Source organism: Rhinatrema bivittatum, chromosome 4, assembly GCF_901001135.1.
Source record: "Rhinatrema bivittatum chromosome 4, aRhiBiv1.1, whole genome shotgun sequence".
NCBI lineage: Eukaryota > Metazoa > Chordata > Amphibia > Gymnophiona > Rhinatrematidae > Rhinatrema > Rhinatrema bivittatum.
In genome coordinates this window covers 231,123,010-231,145,911 of record NC_042618.1, presented here as the reverse complement: position 1 = coordinate 231,145,911, position 22,902 = coordinate 231,123,010, and the positions used below count along the sequence as shown (strand labels likewise).

Genomic DNA, 22,902 nt, shown 5'->3' with positions numbered 1-22,902 from the left:
AGTTAGCACAATATTCATTTGGTTTCATATGAAAGTTTTCTTTGGTTGCTTTTTAATGTTATATGTTTTATTGTCGCAATTGTATTATATTTCAGATTTTTGTGTTTATTATTTGTATGGCACATTATTGTGCGGGCATTGTTTTTCTGTAACCAGCTCATGATGGTTGAGTATATTTATATGTGGGTTACTTTGTACTCTGCCTAGAAGACTTGTGTGAATTGCTGAGTAATATACTTTGTCAATAAATTAATAAATAGATGAATAAAACCAGCTAGATTTGGGCAGAAAAGTCTGTCCACACAAATGGCTGACCTAAATTTAACTGCACAAGTCAGATTTTTTTAGATTTAATCAGAATTCAGCCACAACTTTGAGCCCCAGCTAGCTGACTAATGTCAGGGGGAGGGGGTAATTTTCAAATGCCTTTCCATTGGTAAAAATCTGTTTTAGACACAGAAATGGGGTTTCAAAAAATTGTCCACCTGATGTGTGGGTAAAACTTACAAACGTGTGCCATGTTCATGTGCAAACTTTTCTAAGCTGTGCTGGAGACGGGATTGGGGGCGGAGTTATCACTTGCGTGCATATTTTTTTTTTTTTTTTTTAAAGTAAGGGCATTAATTTACGTGGGGAATTTGCACACTCTTGATAGCAGGTGTAACTTATGGGGGTGCTTTTGGTGAGATGATTTCCAAAGCCAGCTTGACACATTTACGTTCCCTTTGAAAAACGTATGCGCGTATTTGCCAAACAGGTTACCCGCAGTGTTACAAAATGACCCTCTGAACTGGTGGAAATTAACCAGGTAACGTCATCGCTCAGCAGCGCTTTGGATTTCTGCCTCAGCAGAAACAGGAAATGAAATGAGCATTGTGACATCACTGCTAAAAGGGATGGATTACTTGACAAGCACAAGTCTTACCAAATATACCTGCTGCGTGGCCAAATTTAGCAGAATCCAGCCACACAGCCCTGGTACAGATACTGTCAGCTTATGTTTTCTTATCTCTGATGCAACCAGGGTTTAGAGTTCTTTTATCATACTGTATATCCATACATCTGGGGAATTTCACACTGTCACATGTATTTTCAGGGATCTGAACCTGCTGCTGTCTGGACCCATCTTCTCAGAATCTCAAACGTTCCATGTATTTTGCTTCTCCAAGTGCTGACTCTCATCGTCCTCTGTTCTCTTTCTTTTTTTTTCTTTTCTTTAAGATGTCCCTGCAGAAGAGGATCCTTCACCTTGTGCCCCCGAATCAGGGCACGGGCGGCACTGTACGAATGGCACAATATGCAAAACAGGCTGGGAAGGGCCAAAGCACGGCATCACCAACTTTGACAATTTTGCCTTTGCCATGCTAACCGTGTTTCAGTGTATCACCATGGAAGGGTGGACTGATGTACTTTACTGGGTAAGTATCAGAAGTAAAGCAAAGGTCACGGGGAAGAATGCCACAAGCTTCAGGTTTATCTTGGTTGTCACAGGTCAAGGAGAAGTGGAAACAGAGTTCTAATTCCCAAAGGAAGCAAGCTCGGGAAGTGCCTTGTCTATGGGGGACTTCAACCCGAATATTCAAAGCAAGCTTGCACACTTTGAAAGTTAGCAGGACTGTAGGCATCTTGGCATGGCACAGGCGCATGCTTTTACACCTGCCAGGAAGCAGGCGTCAGTGTTCCCATGAAAATCGAAAGTATGTGCTAAAAGTGATTTCCCCAACCCCTGTCTCCACGCCGGCAATGCCTCCTTTGCAGTACATGGAAAATGACATGTAAATTGGCTCCTGGGCATTATTTTACACACAGACACCGCCAGCGTAATTTTCAAAAAGCCCATTTACGCATGGAAACAAAATGTTATTTTACCCATATAAATGCTTTTGAAAATTGCCCAGTCAAAGCGTTACATATGATCCACAGTAAAATAAAGCCAGACCATTTTGAAACACCGAGCTATTTAGTTTGGAAATGCAACCCATATTGCCGGTCATGATAAAGAAGTAATTGCCTATACCTCCCTCATCGGTGATATGATGGTGTTAGTCCAGGGGTTCTCAACCTTCTCCCCAGGGCACACCTTGCCAGTGAGGTTTTCAGCATATCCACAATAAATATGCATGAGGTAGATCTGCATACAATGGAGGTAGTGCATGCAAATCTGACTCATGCACATTCATTGTGGATATCCAGAAAACCAGACTGGCAAGGTGTACCCCAAGGACTGGGTTGAGAATCCCTATGTTAGTCTCTACTGCAGAGTATTAATACAAGACCTGATGCAGTTCACCTAGCGACATTGTTGGTACTGACAAGTAACAAGGCAGATAGCAGAGTTAACGCAGAAAGGATGAAAAGTTATTTCATGTTGCATCTCTCATCATAAAAAGAATGCCAAAATGTTTTGTTCTTTTACATTCACAGTAGGGTAGATGGCAAATCCAGAATATTCTGAGAAAGGTGAGAAGAGTCTCATTACCATAGCAAAGTCATGCAGAGAATTAACTTTGTCTCTTTCTCAGATGATCAGCTGGGTGCTCTGCCTTATGTTATTTTTAAGATATTATGCTGAAAGATTCAGCGAGTAAGTTGGTCTGTTTAAACCACCTGTTCAAAGCTGCAGTGTTTAATAAATCTTAAATGAATAAGTCACCAATCAGATTCTTCCATTATCCATAGCATCTCAAACACAAGGATATGGGGGGAGGGGGGTTAAAATGTTGATTGAAATTTCACCTTTCATGGCTGGTCATCCACTTCAAAGTGAATTACATTCCTTCAGGTAACGTAGCTACTTCCCTGTCTCCACAGACTTACTCTCCAAGGGGCCGGTTTGCCAAAGGTTTCCTCCCATTTTTGTGTCTTATAAGGAAAACTGCTTAGTAAATCAGGCCCTACGTTTATACCTGAGGCAGCAGTGGGTGAAATGACTTTCCCAAGCATATGTAGGATATGAACCCTGACTTTTCACAAGCACAGCCCTCTGCACTAACCACTGGGCTACACTCCCACTGGTAATAAGCGATAAATAGTGCTGCGTCGCACAAAGGTGAAAAATGGATTATCTAAAGCTGGTATGCGGCATAGTAACGGTGATGCTTGCTGAATGGGAAGAGTATTTAAGGTTCATGACCTGACAGGGATTTGTGAGAGCTACAGAGTACAAATGTCTGAAGCAGAGATGGGTTACGAATATAAATCAAATCTAATCTTCGTTGATTCTGGTTACCAAAAGAAATCACAAAGCTGGTAGAACTTAAGGAGACTACAGTTCTGCTTCTGAAGTAGCAAAGTAAAAATGAAGGAACTTACTAATGTAAAAAACTAAGTTAAAAATGAAAACAAATAAATCCTCCCCACCCAAGCACCAGGTCCCATTTTTTCTTGCCTTTTGGGTTTACTGTCGACCAGCTAAGAGGTTAATGTATTTAACGGTACCCAATTTCACATGGTCCACTTCGCGCATAAAAGTGGCAACTTGTGCGAGTAAATCGGGCTTAAGTGCACAATTTCCGCTTTTTACACATCCTAGAGGATGTTGTGAAATGTTTTAGTTTTGCACATACATTTGTGGGCATGAGTTTATTCTTGTGAAATTTTATGCAAAATCAAAGTTAATGAGCAGCTGCAATGCCAAATCATGCAGGCCGTTTGATTAAAATAGATAAATCAGAAATATAAATAAATACAACTCTACCTTACAAAAGTGTAATCTTTTTTGCAAAGTTATCCATAAGAAAAAGTTGTTTGTTTACGTTTTCTACTGGGCTTATATTTACATTCATGCCTCAGTAGAAAATTAATTTCATGCATAGAAAACTTACGCTTAGGGACGCGGGGCGCACAGGTTCATCGGTCTGCACTCAGGGCCGCGGCTCTTTTATAAAATATGCGCATATGTGCATGCATGTTATAAGATAGCCTGGCAGCGTACACATGTGCAGTCAGTTTTAAGAAGCTGTGCGCCTAGACATGCAAATCCCGCTTCTGCTGCACAAGTGGAGGGATTTCAAAAGGGATGCGTGCCGACGCCATTGCCTCTAAAATCAGTTCGTTCCCAGTTTGCCCAGTCAGGGGATAGGTCTTCCAAGCCCCCCTTAGTTTAATACCCTTCCTTTCCCCCATTAGCCCTGACCTTTAAAACTACGCTGATCTGCCTAGATTTTTTTGTTTTGTTTTGTTTACATCATCCATAGCAGAAGTTTTTTTTGTTTGCGCATCATCCATAGCAGAAGTAAAGTTACGCAGCAGGGGACCCTGGCACACACCACTATGCGCAAGTGTTTACGCACAAATTCCAGGTTAAAATCCTGGATTGCCCATGCCTCACCCAGACTATGCCCCACCCCCTTTTGAAAACGTTTCCTTTGTGTGCGCAGTGGGAGATAAGGCGCATATCCAGGCGGCTTTTAAACTGCTTGGTGTGTTACCGGCCCGACATTCGCGCATTCCCTTATTTCGGCGCTTGTTGGGCTTTTAAAAGTCACTTTTAAGTTAAGTGCACTTTAGAGCATCAGCTTCTCAGAGGTTAAACCAACAAAGGTGATAGTGTTTTGAGTTTTATTCTTATATCTGGATTTTGAAGTCCCAGAAACTATAAAATAGCCTCTACCATGGCTGCTGCTTGGCTAGTTTGCTGAAAAGTTCAAGTGGTGATGAATTCTCATCACTCTTCTTTTTATGGCCATGATTAAAATATGAATTAGAAATTATTGGTGAATTTCACAAGTAAGAATAACCCTCTGAAAACAATTTACTTCTCATGGGCAAAATGGAGATAGTATGCAAGACAGGACCCCAGTCTGCCATGAGTGGAATATGAACAGCGACACACATGAAACTGATGTATTAAAACATGGAAAACTTCACAACCAGTACTTTGTGCACTAAATCCCAATCTAATGTGATTATTCGCGATAACATGTATTTATTTTGGCATTTAGCATGCAGAGTGCCATTTGCAAAATTGTTTGTGCTCACAAATAGTAACATTTTGCATGTAGATGTTTTGCATGAGAAATTATCTTTAAATCAGTAATGGAGTAGCCATGATGCAAAAACAGGCACTGCAGCTCATAAAACTATATGTGAAATTCCCTTCATAGGCTGTATTAAAAAAAAAATAGTATCTGCACCTCAGTGAGGAGTATTTTTTATATTTTTTGGAAGAATTTTCATCACAAAATTTCACACACTTTTTCTACAGGATTCATCTTTATAGGTAGAAAAAAAGCTTGTGAAAAATGCAATAGCATGCATGTGACTTTTAGCCTATAAACTTCAAGATGTTTCTTCATCTGTACAGAGATGTCAGGCCTCCCTGAGGGCTGGATATATTAATTACACATTTTCCCACTTTTGAGACTAAACTTATTGGGGAATATTATTTTCAGTTGAATGCATTCTTGCATGTGCTTTAACATGGGCGAGCTGTAATTTTAAAAAGAGAAACTACCCAGCACACACCCACAAAGTGCTAGCTTTTTCTGTGAGACTGCATGGTGGTTTTATCCCCTGACCTCAGCTCCCCTACTGTGAACGCCTCTCAGGGTAACCTACCCAAAAAAATCCCTTTGAAAACTGTCCTGCTCATCTCAAGGACACAACTGGACACCCTGCCCCCCCCCCCCCACCAGTCTCACCAGAATTCAGGTTTTCTGCCTAAGAGTAAACATCACCGCCGAGCCATGGTGCCAACTCTAAAGCCACTTCCTCTATTTCTCATCATTCTTTATAACCATTGCTGAGAAATTCTCAGTTATTCAAAAGAATGTTTCTTAATGAAGCTTTTCCCATTCCTGTTATTCTCTTCCCCCATGCCCTAGTCGTAACCCTTTTGCCCCTGAAACTATTAATTTGGGGTTCTCATAATATAGCGGGGGGGGGGTTTATGGGGGTGGGGGGGAGACTAGTGCTGTAACAAGAGTCTTTGATCCCTAACCTGACCCTTGCTGCTTAGCGCTAAAACCAAACAGGAAATAATGGGGAGTTTTACAGCAATGGGAGATTTGTGCAACAGGCCTAAATTCAAATCAGGTTTATGAGAAAAGAAAAAACAGAGCTTGGTCCTTATTAGTTGTTTGCTCATCACCTATAAACAGCTTGCATAGCAACCATCCAAACTGATGTCGCCTTGTGCTGTCAGTCTTTCACATCCATGAACACTAAGAGGGTAATTTTCAAAAGCATTTTGGAGGTAAAATAGTGCTTGACTTGCGGAAATGGCCTTTTACAAGATTGCCCGCCTGGTATGCAGGTAAGCTGTCACGCATGTGCCATGTGAGTTTACTCAGATTGAACGGAGGCATTCCGGGGGGGGGGGGGGGGGAGAGGGCAGGGTTGGGTAGGGGTTTGCACTGATGTGCATGCTTTTGCGCTTTCAGAAGTATGCAGGTTCATTTCCCAGATAAAAATCTGTGCACATGTTAACAGGTGTAATTATGTGCCGCGTACATTGAGTGGGATGATTTTTCAAAGCAAATTTACATGTGTAAATTCGCTTTAAAAATCGGTGTTACGTATTTACTGCCTAACATATGTGGGCTGTTACAAAATTATTCCCTGAAAGCATGCCGCAGTAATTTAAGAAGGAAAATGAAGAATAAGGTCTTTAAGATCAGTACTGGCTGTATAAAACAGTTCCATGACCTGAGTGGTATAAAAGATAGAGAGGTCTGGCTGCTAAAGGTAGGGATGGTGTCTGCCAGCTAGATATACAGTCACTAGGATGTATATTCATTATAACCTGGCTGCATGTGAGGACAAAAAAAGAAAAAGTCCATAAAATTTAAAAGATTTCTCATAGACCCATGTTTTGTAAAAATTAAATTCTAGTCAAAGGTACATTATCTTTCTGTTTGCAGTGATTCTGGTTATTCTATCTGACATCATTAGAACTGGGTAACTCTATAGTTCATGCATAACTGCATAATAAAGCTACCATGGGGATCTCTGTGTCATGTGAATTACTGGTGTTGGATTAAAGGTTCCAGTTAAACCAGAACTTGAAAGAATGACATGGAAGTACCCTTGAAGGCCGATGTACTAAAGTTATGCTGAAGTTCCCCCTTTATTTACATAGTTCTTTTCTTCCACTTTATTCAGTATCTTGTCTATAGCAGATTGCCATTTATGATTATGTGTGTTTTTATTGTAAACAGCTTAAAAAAAGAAATAAAGGGAAAACGTATCCAGAAAATAAAACTACATTCTTCCTATAACAATAATAGAACAATCCCATAAAATAGCAAAGAAAAAAGGCCTTGGAAAAAAAAAATAATCCTTTGATCTTTTTTTAAAGCCCCATCACAATCTTCATGAATAAATAAATAAACCTGATAGCAAAATAGTGCGTGTCAGTTTTCTACTGACCTTTTCTTTAAAACTTCAAATTACACCTCATGGAGGTTTAGTTAAATTGTCTATGAAATTGTGTTTTGCAAAGCAGTTTAACAGTATGTTCATAGCTAATGAGCTGTTTTGCATAGATTTGTAGCTCAGTCCCTCATTAGCTATGGATTTGCATGAAAGTTTGCAGAAGTTATGCATGCTAAGTAGCTATTACATTTGGCAAGCTAGAGGCAAATAGTGCATGTTATCTCATTTAATGCACACTGCCCTTTTAGCACGCAAAGTAGCCTTTGCACAGTTCTGCACACTTTAGTACATCGGCCTTGTGTACTACTAAACAAAAATGTATCCTGTACAAGATTAAAGGTAGTGACGATCTTGGAAATATTTTGCAAACTCTGTTCACCTCTGTGCAGGCTGTGAATGCAGGATGCTTTGGTAAGAGATGCAATGAAACTGAGAACATTTTAAATACACAAAAGGGCCTGCTTCACCAAGGCTTTACTCCCATTCGGGGGTGAAAGCTTTATAAATCAGGCCTAAAGTGCAGCAATAGTCTACAACCAGGTCTCATGGTCTGATCCTGTCCCCTTGCAACATTCAATGTCAAATAAGTTCAATTCTTTGATGCAGAATTCCTCCCACTCCCCAACAAGAAAGTGTTTATTGGGTTGGATTTTGGCAGAGGAAAAGAGAGAGACTAAACACTCACCTGTAAAAAAGAATGAAAGGAGCAAAGCTTCTCAGCAGGAAGTGATACTATGATAATGCTTCATTTGCTATAGTGACAGAGGGTTCCATGGTGCCTATGTCACTTTCCTGGGTAATACATTGACAAAGATGTATACACAGTGTCTCTGTCCATATGCGTGTGCACAAAAGGATTTCTCTAACTGCTTCTAGTTCTTCTCCAGTTTTCTCATTGCTGGCTTCCTTGCTTTCTCTCCTAAAGCTATGGCTTGACATGAATAATAAAGCTGTGATTACGTCTGCCCTTATTTTCTGTCTCTTTTCTTCAAGAGCTTAATGCAAAAACAAACAAATTGTCCCTCAATCGACCTGAGAAGATGAGAGAGCCATTTTCTTGTGTCCAGGAAAATGTGAGAGAAAATATGGCAAGGATAAAACAATTTGGCACAACACAAAAAACTTTGCAAACTTTTAGAACATAATTTGCTTCTCTGTCTCTCATTACTGTAAATTATAGATAATGTAAGACCCTGAGCATGCAAGATCCTATTACTTCTATGTTGAAGAAGAAATGGCACCCACCCGCTATTAAAGATAACACTCCTCGGTCGATTGTTTTACACCTCCCTTTCTTCCATGAACAGTTACCTCCAAATATATATATATCAGCTATATTAGCTAATTCTGATCCCTTATCCAGATTGTAAGAACCTGTGAATACTGCCTATTTTGGAGGTCCGATGGAGGATTAAAATTACTAAGATGAGCAAATTTGGACATTCTGTGCAGGAAGCATTTCAAAGTGAGCATCAACTTTCTCTGTGTCTTCCTGCTCATCTTATTCTGCCCCTGCCTCTACTGCTTTCCTTTCTGGCTGCCCTATCAGCCTGCTTAAGACGGGAACAGTAGATTCTGGTGCTTTTTCATCTGGCTGACCAGCCTCCTCCCCTCCATTTCTACAAATATTCTTTTCAATATATTGAAAAGGTCATGTGGGCAAGCAAAATATTCTTTGCTTGCCCACATGACCTACAGTGTATTGATTATTTGGGTCTCAATTATTGCAGTACATGTCATTTATTTTATGATCCCTATTATGCAGTGCTAATATTTTAGCTATATATGTTCATGTGGCTCTTTGAGACTTTTTTTTTTTTTTATCATAGTAAGAACAGTCTTATTTGTCATTTTTGTTAGTGAATGTGATGCTCATGAAAGCTGCCAGTCTGACAGCAGTGGAAACTGAAGTCTTCTGTTTTTCTACAGATTAGGTACAGCATAGGCAGCAGCAATGTATGCTCCTTCACACTGTGCTGCCAATGTGCCCCAGCCCTACCCTGGAGGGCCCATAATCTAGGAGTGAGATGGTAGTTTGATGTCCATGCCTGTTCAGTCTTTGGCCTCTCTACTGAGACTGACAACAGGGGTGTCAATCAGTGTCAATTTAATTTTAATGTTATGGACATCTCTCCACTAGAAACTGGAATAAGACCATCTGCTAATTTCACAATGCTCAGGTGGTAAAAGCTTTTGGTTGCTGCCAAACTGAGCCACATTTGAACTAGTAGTAACCCAAAAGGTGAAAGCTCATATTTATTTTATTTTTATTTATTTATTTAAGTTTTTTATATACCAACATTCAAGACAGTAGTCCCATCATGCTGGTTCACAAGAAACGGGTGCAGTTATAATAAAACTTTACAATTTGAACAATAGTGCAGAAAAGCAGTTACATATAACAAGGAAATCAATAACTTGGAGTGAGAAGGAAAATGGAGATCAGATAATTATATATAAGTATGAATAACATTGTATAAATAACATTGTAAGAGGTGGCTATTAATGCTAATACTAGCGAAGTGAGTTGATTGATGGGAGTTAAATAATGTTGGAGTTAGGAAAGGCCTGCGTGAACAGCCACGTCTTGAGTTTTTTCTTGAATGTTGAAATGCTGGGTTCCATTCTGAGATCCGGGGGAATGGAGTTCCATAAAGTTGGACCGGCTGTGGAGAATGCCCGATCTCTAAGCGTGATGTGTCTGGTAGTTTTGGCTGGAGGAACTTGAAGTGATCCTTTGTAAGCATCTCTTGTCGGTCTTGTTGAATGGTGTAATCGGAGGGGGATATGGAGATCGATTGGAGCTAATTGATGGATGTTTTTGAAAATGGTGAGAATGGCCTTGTAGATTATTCTGAAGTGGATGGGCAGCCAATGAAGGTCCATCAGGATAGGGGTTATGTGTTCTCTTCTCCTGGTGTTAGTGAGTATACGGGCGGAGGCATTTTGGACCATTTGCAATGGTTTGGTGTGTGATGAAGGGAGACCAAGCATGATGGTGTTACAATAGTCCAGCTTTGCGAAAATGATTGATTGTAGAATCGTTCTAAAGTCATGTGTGTGGAAGAGAGGTCGTATTCTTTTCAGCACTTGGAGCTTATAAAAGCAGTCTCTGGTGGTTTTGTTGATGTTAGCTTTCAGGTTTAGGTGATTGTCAATTAGAACTCCTAGGTCTCTCACTTGTGTAGTATTTGGTACGGTAGGATGAGAGTGTGTGAGGGAGCTGTTTTCTGGTGTGATGAGTAGAAGTTCAGTTTTTGATGAATTTAGTATCAGGTTGAGACTTGTGAGAAGCTGTTTGATATTTTGGAGGCAGGTTTCCCAGTGAGACAGTGTTATATAGGTTACGTAATCCTGTGCCAATCGAGTTGCATTTATTTATCATCTTTTGATGTCAGAGCCGCATCGCTTTGATTTATGGCTATCACATAAAAAAAAAAACAAACCCAAAAAAACCATGCAGGACCATACTAAAAATGCTAAGAAGGTCTTAGACAGTTCTGTTAAAACGTATTAGAGTTATTATAGGACAGTACCTTGGTGTTATTACTAAACTCATGAATGATGACTGAACCTTTGGTAGTGCGGGAAGTCAGAAATTGTGAGTTGGAAGGAACCTGGGTTCTGAATGGTAGGGTGTCCATCCTGACATGGGATGGATGAGAGAGAGATGTGTGAGGTATGAGGGTTTCCTGAGTAGAGCAAAGCCTGGAATGTACTGTAAATTATTTTGGCATTGTTTTATTGTAACTTCATCGCATGATTACTCAAAAAGCAGATAATCAAATACCTATAAATACATTTAAAAAATAAAAGTGTACTATGAGTATATAGAATTCAGATTTTATTAAATAGGTGACCTCGAGCCCTTGTATTGGTAAGATAAAAGCTGAGTATGGAATCCATAAAAGCCACAGTAAACAGTACCCATAGCTATGTTATCTTGTTAATCTAATATCTTATTTCAGTCTGATTGTGTTATAAAATAGCTCTGGCTCATTTTGCTGTCAGAGCCCGCCATGGTGTAGTTAAGCTCATTTATTAGCCACTATATGAAGGGCTTGAGTGACATACCTGGTTTAGCAGTCACTGAATTAAAGCAATGAACACAGTTATTCTGCTAGTCTACTGCATTATGCTTGATTGCTAGTGGTACTTATGGAATGGGCCAAATGTGATCTAAATAGCAGGGTTAGAAATGGTGAACAAGTAGGATTTCAGCTGCGAAGAACAGGCAGGGGCTCTATTTGGTAATGATGTTTAAGAGAGTGTTTTATCTGCAAGTTGCATGCTTGCTTCCCATTTATCTTCCTTTCCAAGGGCCTGAATTATAGCCTGAATCAATGAACTGTATGTACTGTATTTTGGTATTCATGTGGAGGTAATATTCTGTGCACCGCAGCTTCACACTTGGTAAAAACCCTTCGATCGATCAGAGCGGGGAAAGCATTAAGGCAGGAAGAACGACAGGAGGAAAAAAAAAAGCAGCCAAGTGACTGGTCAATCCTTTCCTTGATAGACTGCAATGTAAATGAAAGTGTAAAGCAGAGGAAGGAAAGGGAAGCTCTTAGTGATACCGGTGCAGGGTAAAATCTTTTAGTTTAGATATATACAGAGGTCAATATTCAAAAGCCATTTGGACGGATAACCTAACAGTTATCCGTCTAAATGGCCTACCCAACTATATTTAGCCTTTATCCGGATACAAGAGGCATTTCAAGGGCATTCCGGAGAGGGGCTGAGAGATCCGGCTAACCTTCCTGAATATCAGGTATATCTGGCTAGGTTAGCTGGATAATATCAGGTATACCTGGCTAGGTTAGCTGGATAATTTTAGACCTGCTCTAAAGCAGGAGTAAAGCTATCTGGCCTCGAATGGCAGGATAACTTGCTACTAATCAAGATACTTTTAAAAGATATCCGGGTAAGTAGCGCTGTATCAGTTCTAAAAAGAGAAAAACATACAAAAAGAAAAAAAAAAATCGAAGGGCTAGTGGCACCCATCCTCTCATAAATTAGAATTGCCGGCCCAGAGCTCCTCAAATACCTCTATGGGCCGTCTGTATCTGCCCCCCCCCCCCCCCCGCACCCTTTTCCCGTTCAGCAGTTTTTAAATGTCTATTGCGCCACACCCCTGATTTTCAACACCCTCCCAGTCTATATTCGTTCCCCCCCCCCCCGGACCCCCATCCTATCCTGCCCGCCCCCCCCCCCCCCCCCCCCCCCCCCCCCCCCCCCCCCCCCGGTGATGAAAATTCATCCCTGCCAGGAGCAAGGGTCCCACTCACCCGCTCCCGGTGGCTTTAGCGCTGCATCTGATAGACGGCACTGGAAGCGTAAACTACGCTCAGTTTACACTTCCAGCAATTCTGAGTGTTACACATGGAAGTGCCGGAAGCCTACGTTTTTGGGAGGTTCTGGAATTTTGGTAGGTTACGTATCTTTTAACATTTTTGTAATTTGCATACCTAGACAAACACAGACCCCCATGTAGATCCCAGCACATATTTGATTGTTATTCCATGCTTAATTTAAAGAAAAATAGATATTTAAACATATATACATTATACCGCCAAGTCCAGTGTTAGTAAGGAGACTGCCCGTTCAACAATATAAAAAAAAGTGTGATTGTATCAGATACAAGACTCAACTCAATAGCAGTTACCAGTGCTACTGTTTGGGGTATTTTATTTTGTTTTTTTGCTTACATAGCAACAATGTAGAACAATGTTAAAGAGTAAAAAGTGCCCCGTTCCATCAAGGTAAATATGTGGCATGTAGTGGAGAAGTGTATAGCAAAACCACCGCTTTCCCCTAGTTGTCATGTTATGTTATTTTAAAGCAAACGAAAACTGAAATCACATAATCAAATGACTGACAACCACTGAAATTCTGCTACTTCTAAAACCACAGCCTGTGCTTTCTTTTAAATGCCCTGTGCATACCACTGTTGACAGCTCCTTTAGCTTGAAGATGTGGACCAAGAACACAGAAGGTCATCCACTAGGAGCAGTCCTGCGTTTCTGTCCTCTTTAATGACAAAATACAGCAGATATTTCTGTTCTGTCCAAGAGGATAAGTTGCATTAATGTTTGGCTCTCCCTCAGTTTCCTCTCACCTCCCCTATGCCCCACCAATTATCTCCACTTTCACTTACTTAATCCACAATAAGAGCAATGTCATTTTTAAAATCAGCTATCTCCTTGTGTACATCTTTGTGTGTGTATAAATACTATAATTCAGGAGCTTGGAAAGAAGATCTGGCTATTGCATGTGAACCCTTGAGGCCCATGACCTTCTGTACTGGAGTGGCGTGGCTTTTCCAATTTCACACACTGATATTATAATCGTGCTGCCAAAATAAGAGAAGGGAGCAACTGAATTGTATTTTATCTCATGCTGGTATCATAACAGGTGCTTTTCAGCCATCCTCTATGGCTGGTGAGTTAATGCTACAATCATTTACCAGTCTTTTTTTTTTTAGTTTTTCTTGAATTTTTCTTAAATAGTGCAAAAGCATGAAAATAGCTGCTTAAAAAAAGCTCCAACAAAATTCAAAAATATAGAATCCTCAATAGACCAACTGCAGAAAATCTTCACAAAGCAAAGTATATTATCGAAGGAGCACCTAACAGTTCAAAGCGTCATTTCAATACTGCCATGAAGGCGTAGGCTTTCCAAAGTCTAGAGTGTCCAAGACGGAGTAAGACTTAGCTCTGAGGCATCTCCAAACTGAGGGAAAACACAGTCACCAATGTATCCACTCACAGATATGCCCTGATGTGATCCCGGCACTGCTTCAATCGACTTTTAAAGATTGCTCACAACACTGGCCAGTGCTTCTAGGTAGACATCTGCATCAGGGACCAGTTACCATGTCTTTAAAAAAAAAAAAAGTATCAGAATTAGTGATACCGGAGAGAAACTCCACCACAAAGGCATTTCAAAAATGGACCTACCGCAGTCTCAATCACCTTCAAAAAGATGGCCGCATCAGATCCGATGTCGGAAGTGTCTGATGTCAAGACGGTCCATAATTTAAAGAGCCAGGAGCCAATCAAATCCATCCAATTTCCTTAGATCAGTAGAATACTGACCATCCTGTCTCTTTATTAAGGCCATGGCTATTGTGGCATTCCACTTAAAAATGTATCTTTATTCCCATCGTCGCAGCGATTTATTAAGATTAACCCCCCTTTCTCCCCCGATCACCCCCCTTCCCCCCATTTATTCAGTATAGGCTGTTCTATTATTGTATCTGTTGTGATGCCAGCATGAGATACAGTAAAATACAATTTAGTTGCTTCCTTCCCTTATTTTTGTAGCAGAGTTTTTCGATTAGGACAGGATCTTTGGCTCTAGGTTTTTGATTGTAGTTGACACCGATATAGTCATGTCAAAGACAGGAATTGTACAGCAGCCTTTTCATAAAAGGACAAGTCCCAAAGGGGGCTAGAAAATATTTCATAGATATTGCATTGATGCTGTGGACACCAGAATAAGTAACATCAAGGACAGCCTATGGGTACGAAGATTGGTAAGTGGGAAAGACAAATATAGCGTCAATATAAAAAGATACGTTGCATAACCATTCTGTAGGAAACTCTGGGAGCGAGCAGAAGCACCATTAAAGCATTTCTAGCTGCTTCTTTAATGCATTTTAATGCTTACTCCTTTGCTTGATCTTATCTGCTTTCTGTCTCTGTCTTTAACTTCCCTTCATCTTTCCAGGTGCAGGACGCTATGGGCTATGAGTTACCCTGTGTCTATTTTGTCAGTCTGGTCATCTTTGGATCCTTTTTCGTTCTAAATCTGGTTCTCGGTGTACTGAGTGGGTAAGCTGCCAGTTTGGTGTCCTCTTTCAATGACTCAGAACAAGGCTCCATGGCAGAGATTCTCCTCATCACCTGCTGCCTCTCTTTCTCCAAAAGCAAACTCAGCAAGGGTTTAGGAAAAGTAACTAAGCGTTTTACTTCTATAGAGGTTGCCCATGTTCTGAATCATCTCTTACTGCTTCAAGAGCATCTCATTTGCCAGTGACATGTGAGATTTAAAAGGATAATTTGAAACCCTCATAATCAAGCAAAGCAGGTGTAAATCCATTTAAACTAATCAAAAAGAAACATTTAATCTAGAGTATACTGAAACTTGCGCAAGTCAATTTTTCTTGGGAAAATGCACAAAATGAATTGGAGATTCTGCTGGTGGTGGTGACTTTGGTTTAATCCTTGGAGCCTTGTAACGTGTCTCACTAATTATCATTCCATTCTTCCAGGTCAATGATGCCGTAGGAAGTGAATGGCCCTGGATCTATTTTGTTACACTAATCATCACAGGGTCATTTTTTGTACTTAACTTGGTACTCGGTGTACTTAGCGGGTAAGCAGTATAAGGACAATGTTTTTATTTTTCCTTTCGCTATCATCTTACTCTTTGTCTTAAAAAAAAATAAAAAGCAGTGCTGGCTTTCAGGTGTATATATCTTATTCTGCAACTCAAGGAATGCAATATCATGGATGCAAAGGGAATTTACTTATAACATTGTATACTACAAGATACAGAACGCTTATTTGGCAGAAATCTAAAATAAAATGTTGATACTTAACTCTCACAACAACCTGGGGAAGAAGTCACAAAACTATAGATTCAGATAGCTTTAAACTACACTAAGCTAAAAAAAAAAAAAAAAAATGTAGCTCTATGATTCATGGCATTGACAACCATGATAGAAAATATCTAGCCACATGTATCATTATGAAAAAAAAAAAAAAAAATCCAGAAACATTGTTAGTTTCCAAAGATTCCTGGGATGTGATGGCTTTTAAGGATACCAGTTCTGCACAGAATGATATTTTTATCTATAATCTAATCAGCGGGGGACTTATTTTCTCATAAGGAGAGGCCACAATATTTAAATGAGCAAGTCTTCATTGCCATGCACATCAGAAGCTTTTATTCTCTGATCCTATGACCCCAGAAGGCATTGTATGAAGCATTATTGATGATTCTTTGAAAGGAAAAGTGTTCTCCAGAGGGCTAGCTGCCCGCTCTGCCTCTAGTCTCTACTGTATCTGGTGAATAATTAATTTTGCTGCAGCTACAAATACGTGCCCAAAGCATCAGTTCTGAGGCTTAGCAATCAGCCTTGTATAATAATTGTTACTGGGCCCCTTAATCAGATCCCAGTGCCTTGTCTACTTGTAACTGTGCCAGCAGTTTGAATATTATCTCCTTAGCACCTTTATTCATTCATCATAGGTGCATCCCTTTTTAGTGTGAATACTAAACAAAATCTTTTTTTTGGGGGGGGCGGGGTTTGCAAAATTCTTCTTCTGATTTGTGAAGACGACTTCTTTTTTTAATTCATTGCCTATTCATTTTTGGGCCATGGTCATCTCAATAGTACCAAATGTTCCACATGAACAGAGGAGCCATTCGAAACCCCTTTGTTCTCTCTTTTTTTTTTTTTTTTTTTATTAGATTGCTATCTGGTTTCAAAGATACATAGCTTAAAATAAATATAAAACAAATGCTTTATATGTAACCCTTTCATCAGAAGCTGTAAGGAAGGAGCTATATTTGAAAAAGGTGGGGGTTTGTTTTTGCTTGTTTTTTTTAAAGTCAACTGCTCTTCCCCACCCCCAACTATACACATGGGGTAAATATTAAAAGTTGGCCGTGTAAGTAGCTTAGTAGGTTAATACTAATCCGGCTAAGTTTCGATGTATATTCATGTCACGGCAAAGCCGCTTACTTGTATAAGTGCGCACTTCGCTGGTTAAGTCTACCTGGCTACGTTTAGACTTGTTCTATGAGGCGTCTAAACTCAGACATAAACTCTGAGTACACATCCATTTTTTTGTGTGTGTAATCTTTAGCTGCATAAATGACTTATATGGCTAAGCAGTGGCCGCAAAACGTAGGCGTTTATTCAGCGGCCGCTGCTTAGCCGCATAAGTCCAGCTTATCCAGCTAAATAGCGTTGAATGCTGTTTGACTATCTAGCCTATAAACTTCCTTACGGCAATTATCCGAGAAATCAACATTGCCTTACAAACTGCAATCTGAAAATGAATCATTCACCGATGTTCATACAGGGATCAGATCCACAGCTGTAATGTTCCTTCCCTTCTCTGCAGGGCTTGAGCATATTGTCTCTGAAGTGTTCATAGTAATGTAACCCCCTTTTCATACCTGGGAACTTTTGAATCCTGCTCATCCTGAGATTTCTCAAGATTAGGTGGGGGGGGGGGGGGGGAGGGTAGCGGGGGATGGGAAAAGACCAGGTACAGCAACACAACACATTTTCTCTCTTCCCTCCCCCCAATAAACAGGCCTTCACGTCATTTTTTAATTTTCTTTAATGTAACTTACATCTGTACAAATATGATAGCATTCGAAACATCAATTCATCAGGCAGACCAATGAAACCCTGCCCAACCCACCCGCCCTGAGTTGAAAGTGTGCTCTTACTGTGGTGTATATATATAGTCATCGTGTTTGCCTTCTTATAGTTCTCTCTCTCTCTCTCCTTGATTGAAGCCATCGAGTGCTTTTCACCATGCTCATGCATAGAAAAACAGTGGCCTAGAGATTTTATCGTCCTACTCGGAAATTTGTCTGGTCTGAGTCTCCAGGCTAAATCCGGAGAGTTCCCAGGTATGCCTCTTTTCCTCGGGGGTCACCTTCGGAGGCTGCAGAGGTGGTGAGTTACACCACTGCAGCCCTGGGAACAGCAAAGGTCCACCAGGGATCGCCAAATGGCGACCAGACTGTTTCTGGGAGATTTACCATGCAAAAAGTGCAAGGGCCACACAGTTTCGTTGGTTCCAGAAGAAATGTTGAGATTACTTACCTGATAATCTCGTTTTCCTTAGTGTAGACAGATGGACTCAGAACAAGTGGGTATAGTGTGCTCGGGCTAACAGTTGGAGACGGATCTGACGTCAGCACGGGTACATATACCCCTACAGGAAGTGAGACAATTCAGTAATCTTCCTTGCAAAAGCTGTTATGGATATATGTGTACTGACGATCAATAAATTAGTGAAACAGGATTCCCCTGACCGATTGATAGTAGCTGGAGACCGCCAGCTTTCCCAACCGGAAGGCGTCAACACCTGGCAAAGGGGACGCATTCATGTAAGCAAATGACATGACCTACCGTGAATCGGTGAAACCTATGTATACCGGCAGCCGGGCGGGATGCTGAGTCCATCTGTCTACACTAAGGAAAACGAGATTATCAGGTAAGTAATCTCAACATTTCCTAGCGTGTAGCCAGATGGACTCAGAACAAGTGGGATGTACAAAAGCTACTCCCGAAGCGGGCGGGAGGCTGCCTGAGGACCGCGTAGGACCGCCCTCGCAAATGCTGTGTCCTCCCTGGCCTGGACATCCAGACGATAAAACCTGGAGAAGGTATGGAGGGAGGACCACGTCGCCGCTTTACATATTTCTGCGGGTGACAGCATCCTAGATTCTGCCCAAGACGCTGCTTGGGCTCTGGTAGAATGAGCCTTGACCTGTAGAGGTGGTGACTTCCCAGCCTCTACGTAGGCTGCTCTGATAACTTCTTTAATCCAGCGGGCAATGGTGGGCCGAGAGGCCGCTTCTCCTTGTTTCTTCCCACTGTGAAGGACGAACAGATGGTCCATCTTTCGTACTGTTTCTGTCATTTCCAGATACCTGGGCAGCAATCTGCTGATGTCGAGATGGCGTAACAAACGCCCTTCTTCCGATTTCTTCAAACCCGCCGTGGTTGGCAAGGATATGGTCTGGTTGAGGTGAAATTGTGAGACTACCTTAGGCAAGAAGGATGGAACCATGCGAAGATGGATAGCCTCTGGAGTGATTCTAAGAAAGGGATCACGGCAGGACAGCGCTTGTAGTTCCGAAATGCGGCGTGCTGAGCACACTGCCAGCAGGAACACCATCTTCAAAGTGAGAGAATGGAGAGACAGGCCCCGAAGAGGTCTGAAGGTGGATCCCGCGAGGAAATCCAAAACAATGTTGAGGTTCCACAGGGGCACTGGCCACTTCAGAGGCGGACGAATGTGCTTGACTCCTTTCAGGAAACGGGAAACATCTGGGTGCGTGGTAATAGTCTTGCCATCCCTCCGGGGACCGTAGCAAGACAGCACAGCCACTTGGACCTTGATGGAGCTGAGGGAGAGACCCTTCTGAAGACAATCCTGCAGGAAATCCAAAACAATAGGGATTGTGGTCACATGTGGATTGGTGCTCTGAGTGTCGCATCAGGCTTCAAATACTCTCCAGATCCTTATGTAGGTGAGGGATGTGGAAAACTTGCGTGCTCGGAGGAGTGTATCTATCACCGGCTCCGAGTAACCTCTTTTCTTCAGTCTAGCCCTCTCAATGGCCAGACCGTAAGAGAGAATTGAGCTGGATCCTCGTGGAGGATGGGACCCTGACGTAGCAGGTCCCTGAGAGGAGGCAGGGGAAGGGGCTCCCCTGCCAGTAGTCTTCTCATGTCCGAGTACCAGGGTCTACTTGGCCAGTCTGGTGCACCCGAAGAACTAGGCCTTTGTGATTCTGAATCTTGTGGATAAGGGCGCCCAGCAGGGGCCACGGAGGAAAGGCGTATAGCAGAGTCCCTGGAAGCCATGGCTGAACCAGGGCATCGATCCCGTGAGAGAACGGATCTCGCTTGCGGCTGAAGTATCTGGGTACTTGAGCATTGGACCTGTCCGCTAGTAGGTCCATGTCCGGAGTCCCCCACTTATCCACAATCATCTGGAAAGCCGTGGGCGACAGCTGACATTCTCCCGGATTTAGGCTTTCCCTGCTGAGGAAGTCTGCCGTGGTGTTGTCCCTTCCGGCAATGTGGACGGCGGAGATGTCCTGGAGATTCGCCTCTGCCCAAGCCATCAGCGGGGCTATCTCTCTAGGGATACCTGTTGACTTCTGGTTCTGCCCTGTCGGTTGATGTATGCCTCCGTGGTGGCATTGTCTGACATCACTCTGACTGCTCTGTTCCTCAATCTGTGAGAAAATTGCAGGCAGGCTAACCGGACTGCCCGTGCCTCTAGTCGGTTGATGTTCCACCTCGACTCTTCTGTGTTCCACCGCCCTTGGACGGTCAGCTCTTCGCAGTGTGCTCCCCATCCGCTCAGGCTGGCATCTGTGGTGAGCAGAGTCCACGAGGGGGAGGACATCTTCGACCCCCTGCTCGTGTGGTCGGACTGCAACCACCACCGTAGCTGAGTCCGCACTCTGGCTGGTAGAGGGAGGTGCACGGAGTAATTCCAGAAGCGGGGGCTCCATCGAGAGAGCAGGGAGCGTTGTAGAGGTCGCATATGGGCCCTTGCCCAGGGTACCACTTCTAGGGTGGATGCCATGAGACCGAGAACCTGCAGATAATCCCAAGCTATAGGCCGACTGGCTCCCATCAAGGACCGTAGACGCGTCTGGAGTTTTAACCTCCTCTTGGTAGTGAGACTGACTTTGTCTGCCTGGGTGTCGAACTGGACTCCCAGGTATTCCAGTGTTTGGGAAGGCTGTAGGCAACTCTTGCTTAGGTTGACTACCCACCCCAGGCTTTCCAGCAGAGCGATCACTCGGTTGGTTGCCCGATGGCTCTCCTCTCGTGATTTCGCCCTGATTAGCCAATTGTCTAGGTAGGGATGGACAAGCATTCCTTCCCGTCTGAGCGCCGCTGCTACCACTACGATCACTTTGGTGAAGGTCCGCGGCGCCGTGGCTAACCTGAAGGGCAAAGCCCGGAATTGGAAGTGTCGTCCCAGAACCTTGAAGCCTAGGTAGCGCTGATGATCCTGATGGATCGGGATATGCAGGTAGGCTTCTGACAAGTCTAAGGCCGTGAGGAACTCCCCTGGCTGTACTGCGGTCTTGACCGAGCGCAGAGTTTCCATACGAAACCTCGGGACCCTTAAGTATCGGTTGACTGACTTGAGGTCCAAAACGGGCCAGAAAGTGCCCTCCTTCTTGGGTACCATGAAATAAATGGAATAGTGCCCAGAATCCATGTCCCATGCAGGTACTGGTATTATGGCTTTCAAGGACAGGAGTCTCGCCAGGGTAGCTTCCAATGCTGCCTTCTTGTGGATTGGACACGGGGATTCCACAAACCTGTCTGGAGGGATGTGATGGAAGTCCAGATAATAGCCCTCTCGGATGATGGCGAGGACCCACTGGTCCGACGTAATCTCGACCCATCTGGGGTAGAAGAGGGTTAACCTGCCCCCTATGGCTCCGTCCCCCGGATGGATCGGCTGATTCTCATTGGGAGGCGCGGCCGGGACCTGAGCCCGAGCCGGCTCCCCTCTTGCGCTGCTTGGTCCGAAAGGGCTGGTTCCTGGCCTGAGGACGAGGTGCCTGGTAGCGAGTCCTATAGGGAGTGAAGCGTTGGGAGCTTCTGCCTCTGGATGGCCTTGGAAAGGCGCGCTGGTTCCTTTTGAACCTATCTTCCGGCAGTCAAGGTACTGGAGAGGCGCCCCATGTGCTGGCCAGTTTATCAAGGTCGCTACCGAACAGGAGAGAGCCCTTAAAGGGCATTCTGGTGAGGCATGTCTTAGAAGTTTAGTTTACAATATACAGTGTAATTTTTATAATGTTTTTATTACTGTTTATTTTATGATTAATTTATATTCTGTTTATGATTTTTTTTCCAAATCTATTTAAGTTTTCACAGAATACAACAGAAGTAACTATTGTATTGGTAAATAGACATGAGTATAAAATTACATATAGAAGTTTACCCCTGTTAATCCCCCCTCCCCCCCCCATAACACACCCAAGAAAACTATCAGATTACAGAGCTTTTCTGTTCACTTATTTATTTATTTATTTATCGAGTTTTATATACCATCATTCGGTATCGCCATCACAATGGATTACAAAGGATCGATTTCACAATCATAAACTCATGCAGCAGTTAATACGGCAAATTTGTTGTGCAAGTATAACTTTCCTGGTGCCGACTGAAATTAAAATGTGCGGCTTGGCTTCACATTTTGCTTTCTGTATCGCGTCTGAATGATTAATCAGCCCATCAACATGCGGCCAAACGCGGGCTAACAGTGCACTCCACCAGAGCGCACTTTACTATATCGGCCCGATAAAGGATAATTGCAAAGCACACAGCCCAGCAGTTTGCAAGAGTTCTGCACTAGTAGAACTCTGACCTCTTACTGACCTCGCTTTACACCTGACGAGCAGGAAACCTCCAGAAACCTTCTAGAAGCATTTAGTGACCCTAGGTAGGGTTACAGTAACATAATAAATGACAGCAGATGTCTTCCCATCGTCTTCCTTTCAGGTTCTCTATCATTTTGGGTAGATCAGCATATACATTGCCATATTTAAACTAACACCCGCTTCCCTACCTTGTCTTTTACCTGACCTCTCAACCCTTTCCCTACCACTGCCCTTAAATTCTGGTATAGTGCTGGCCTCTACCACCTCCACTGTAAGTTCACTTCAGGCTTTCTCGTCCTCATTTTTTATTTTTACAAGTGTGATTGTCACAGTACGCTGCCCATG

The 22,902-nt window shown here is 42.6% G+C and overlaps 1 protein-coding gene across 18 annotated transcripts in view; it reads left to right on the top strand.

Moving 5' to 3' along the window:
* Positions 1-22,902, top strand: part of CACNA1C (calcium voltage-gated channel subunit alpha1 C) — a 1,539,476-nt gene that overhangs the window by 1,034,785 nt on the left and 481,789 nt on the right. For 10 of the 18 annotated variants that reach the window (XM_029599876.1, XM_029599875.1, XM_029599886.1 and 7 more), the window contains 2 exons: positions 1,222-1,418; positions 15,109-15,212. In XM_029599876.1, coding sequence (XP_029455736.1) covers positions 1,222-1,418; positions 15,109-15,212 — 301 coding nt within the window. Of the gene's footprint in view, positions 1-1,221; positions 1,419-15,108; positions 15,213-15,652; positions 15,757-22,902 lie in introns of all 18 variants that reach the window. The other 8 variants (XM_029599882.1, XM_029599881.1, XM_029599874.1 and 5 more) reach the window with 1 other exon arrangement.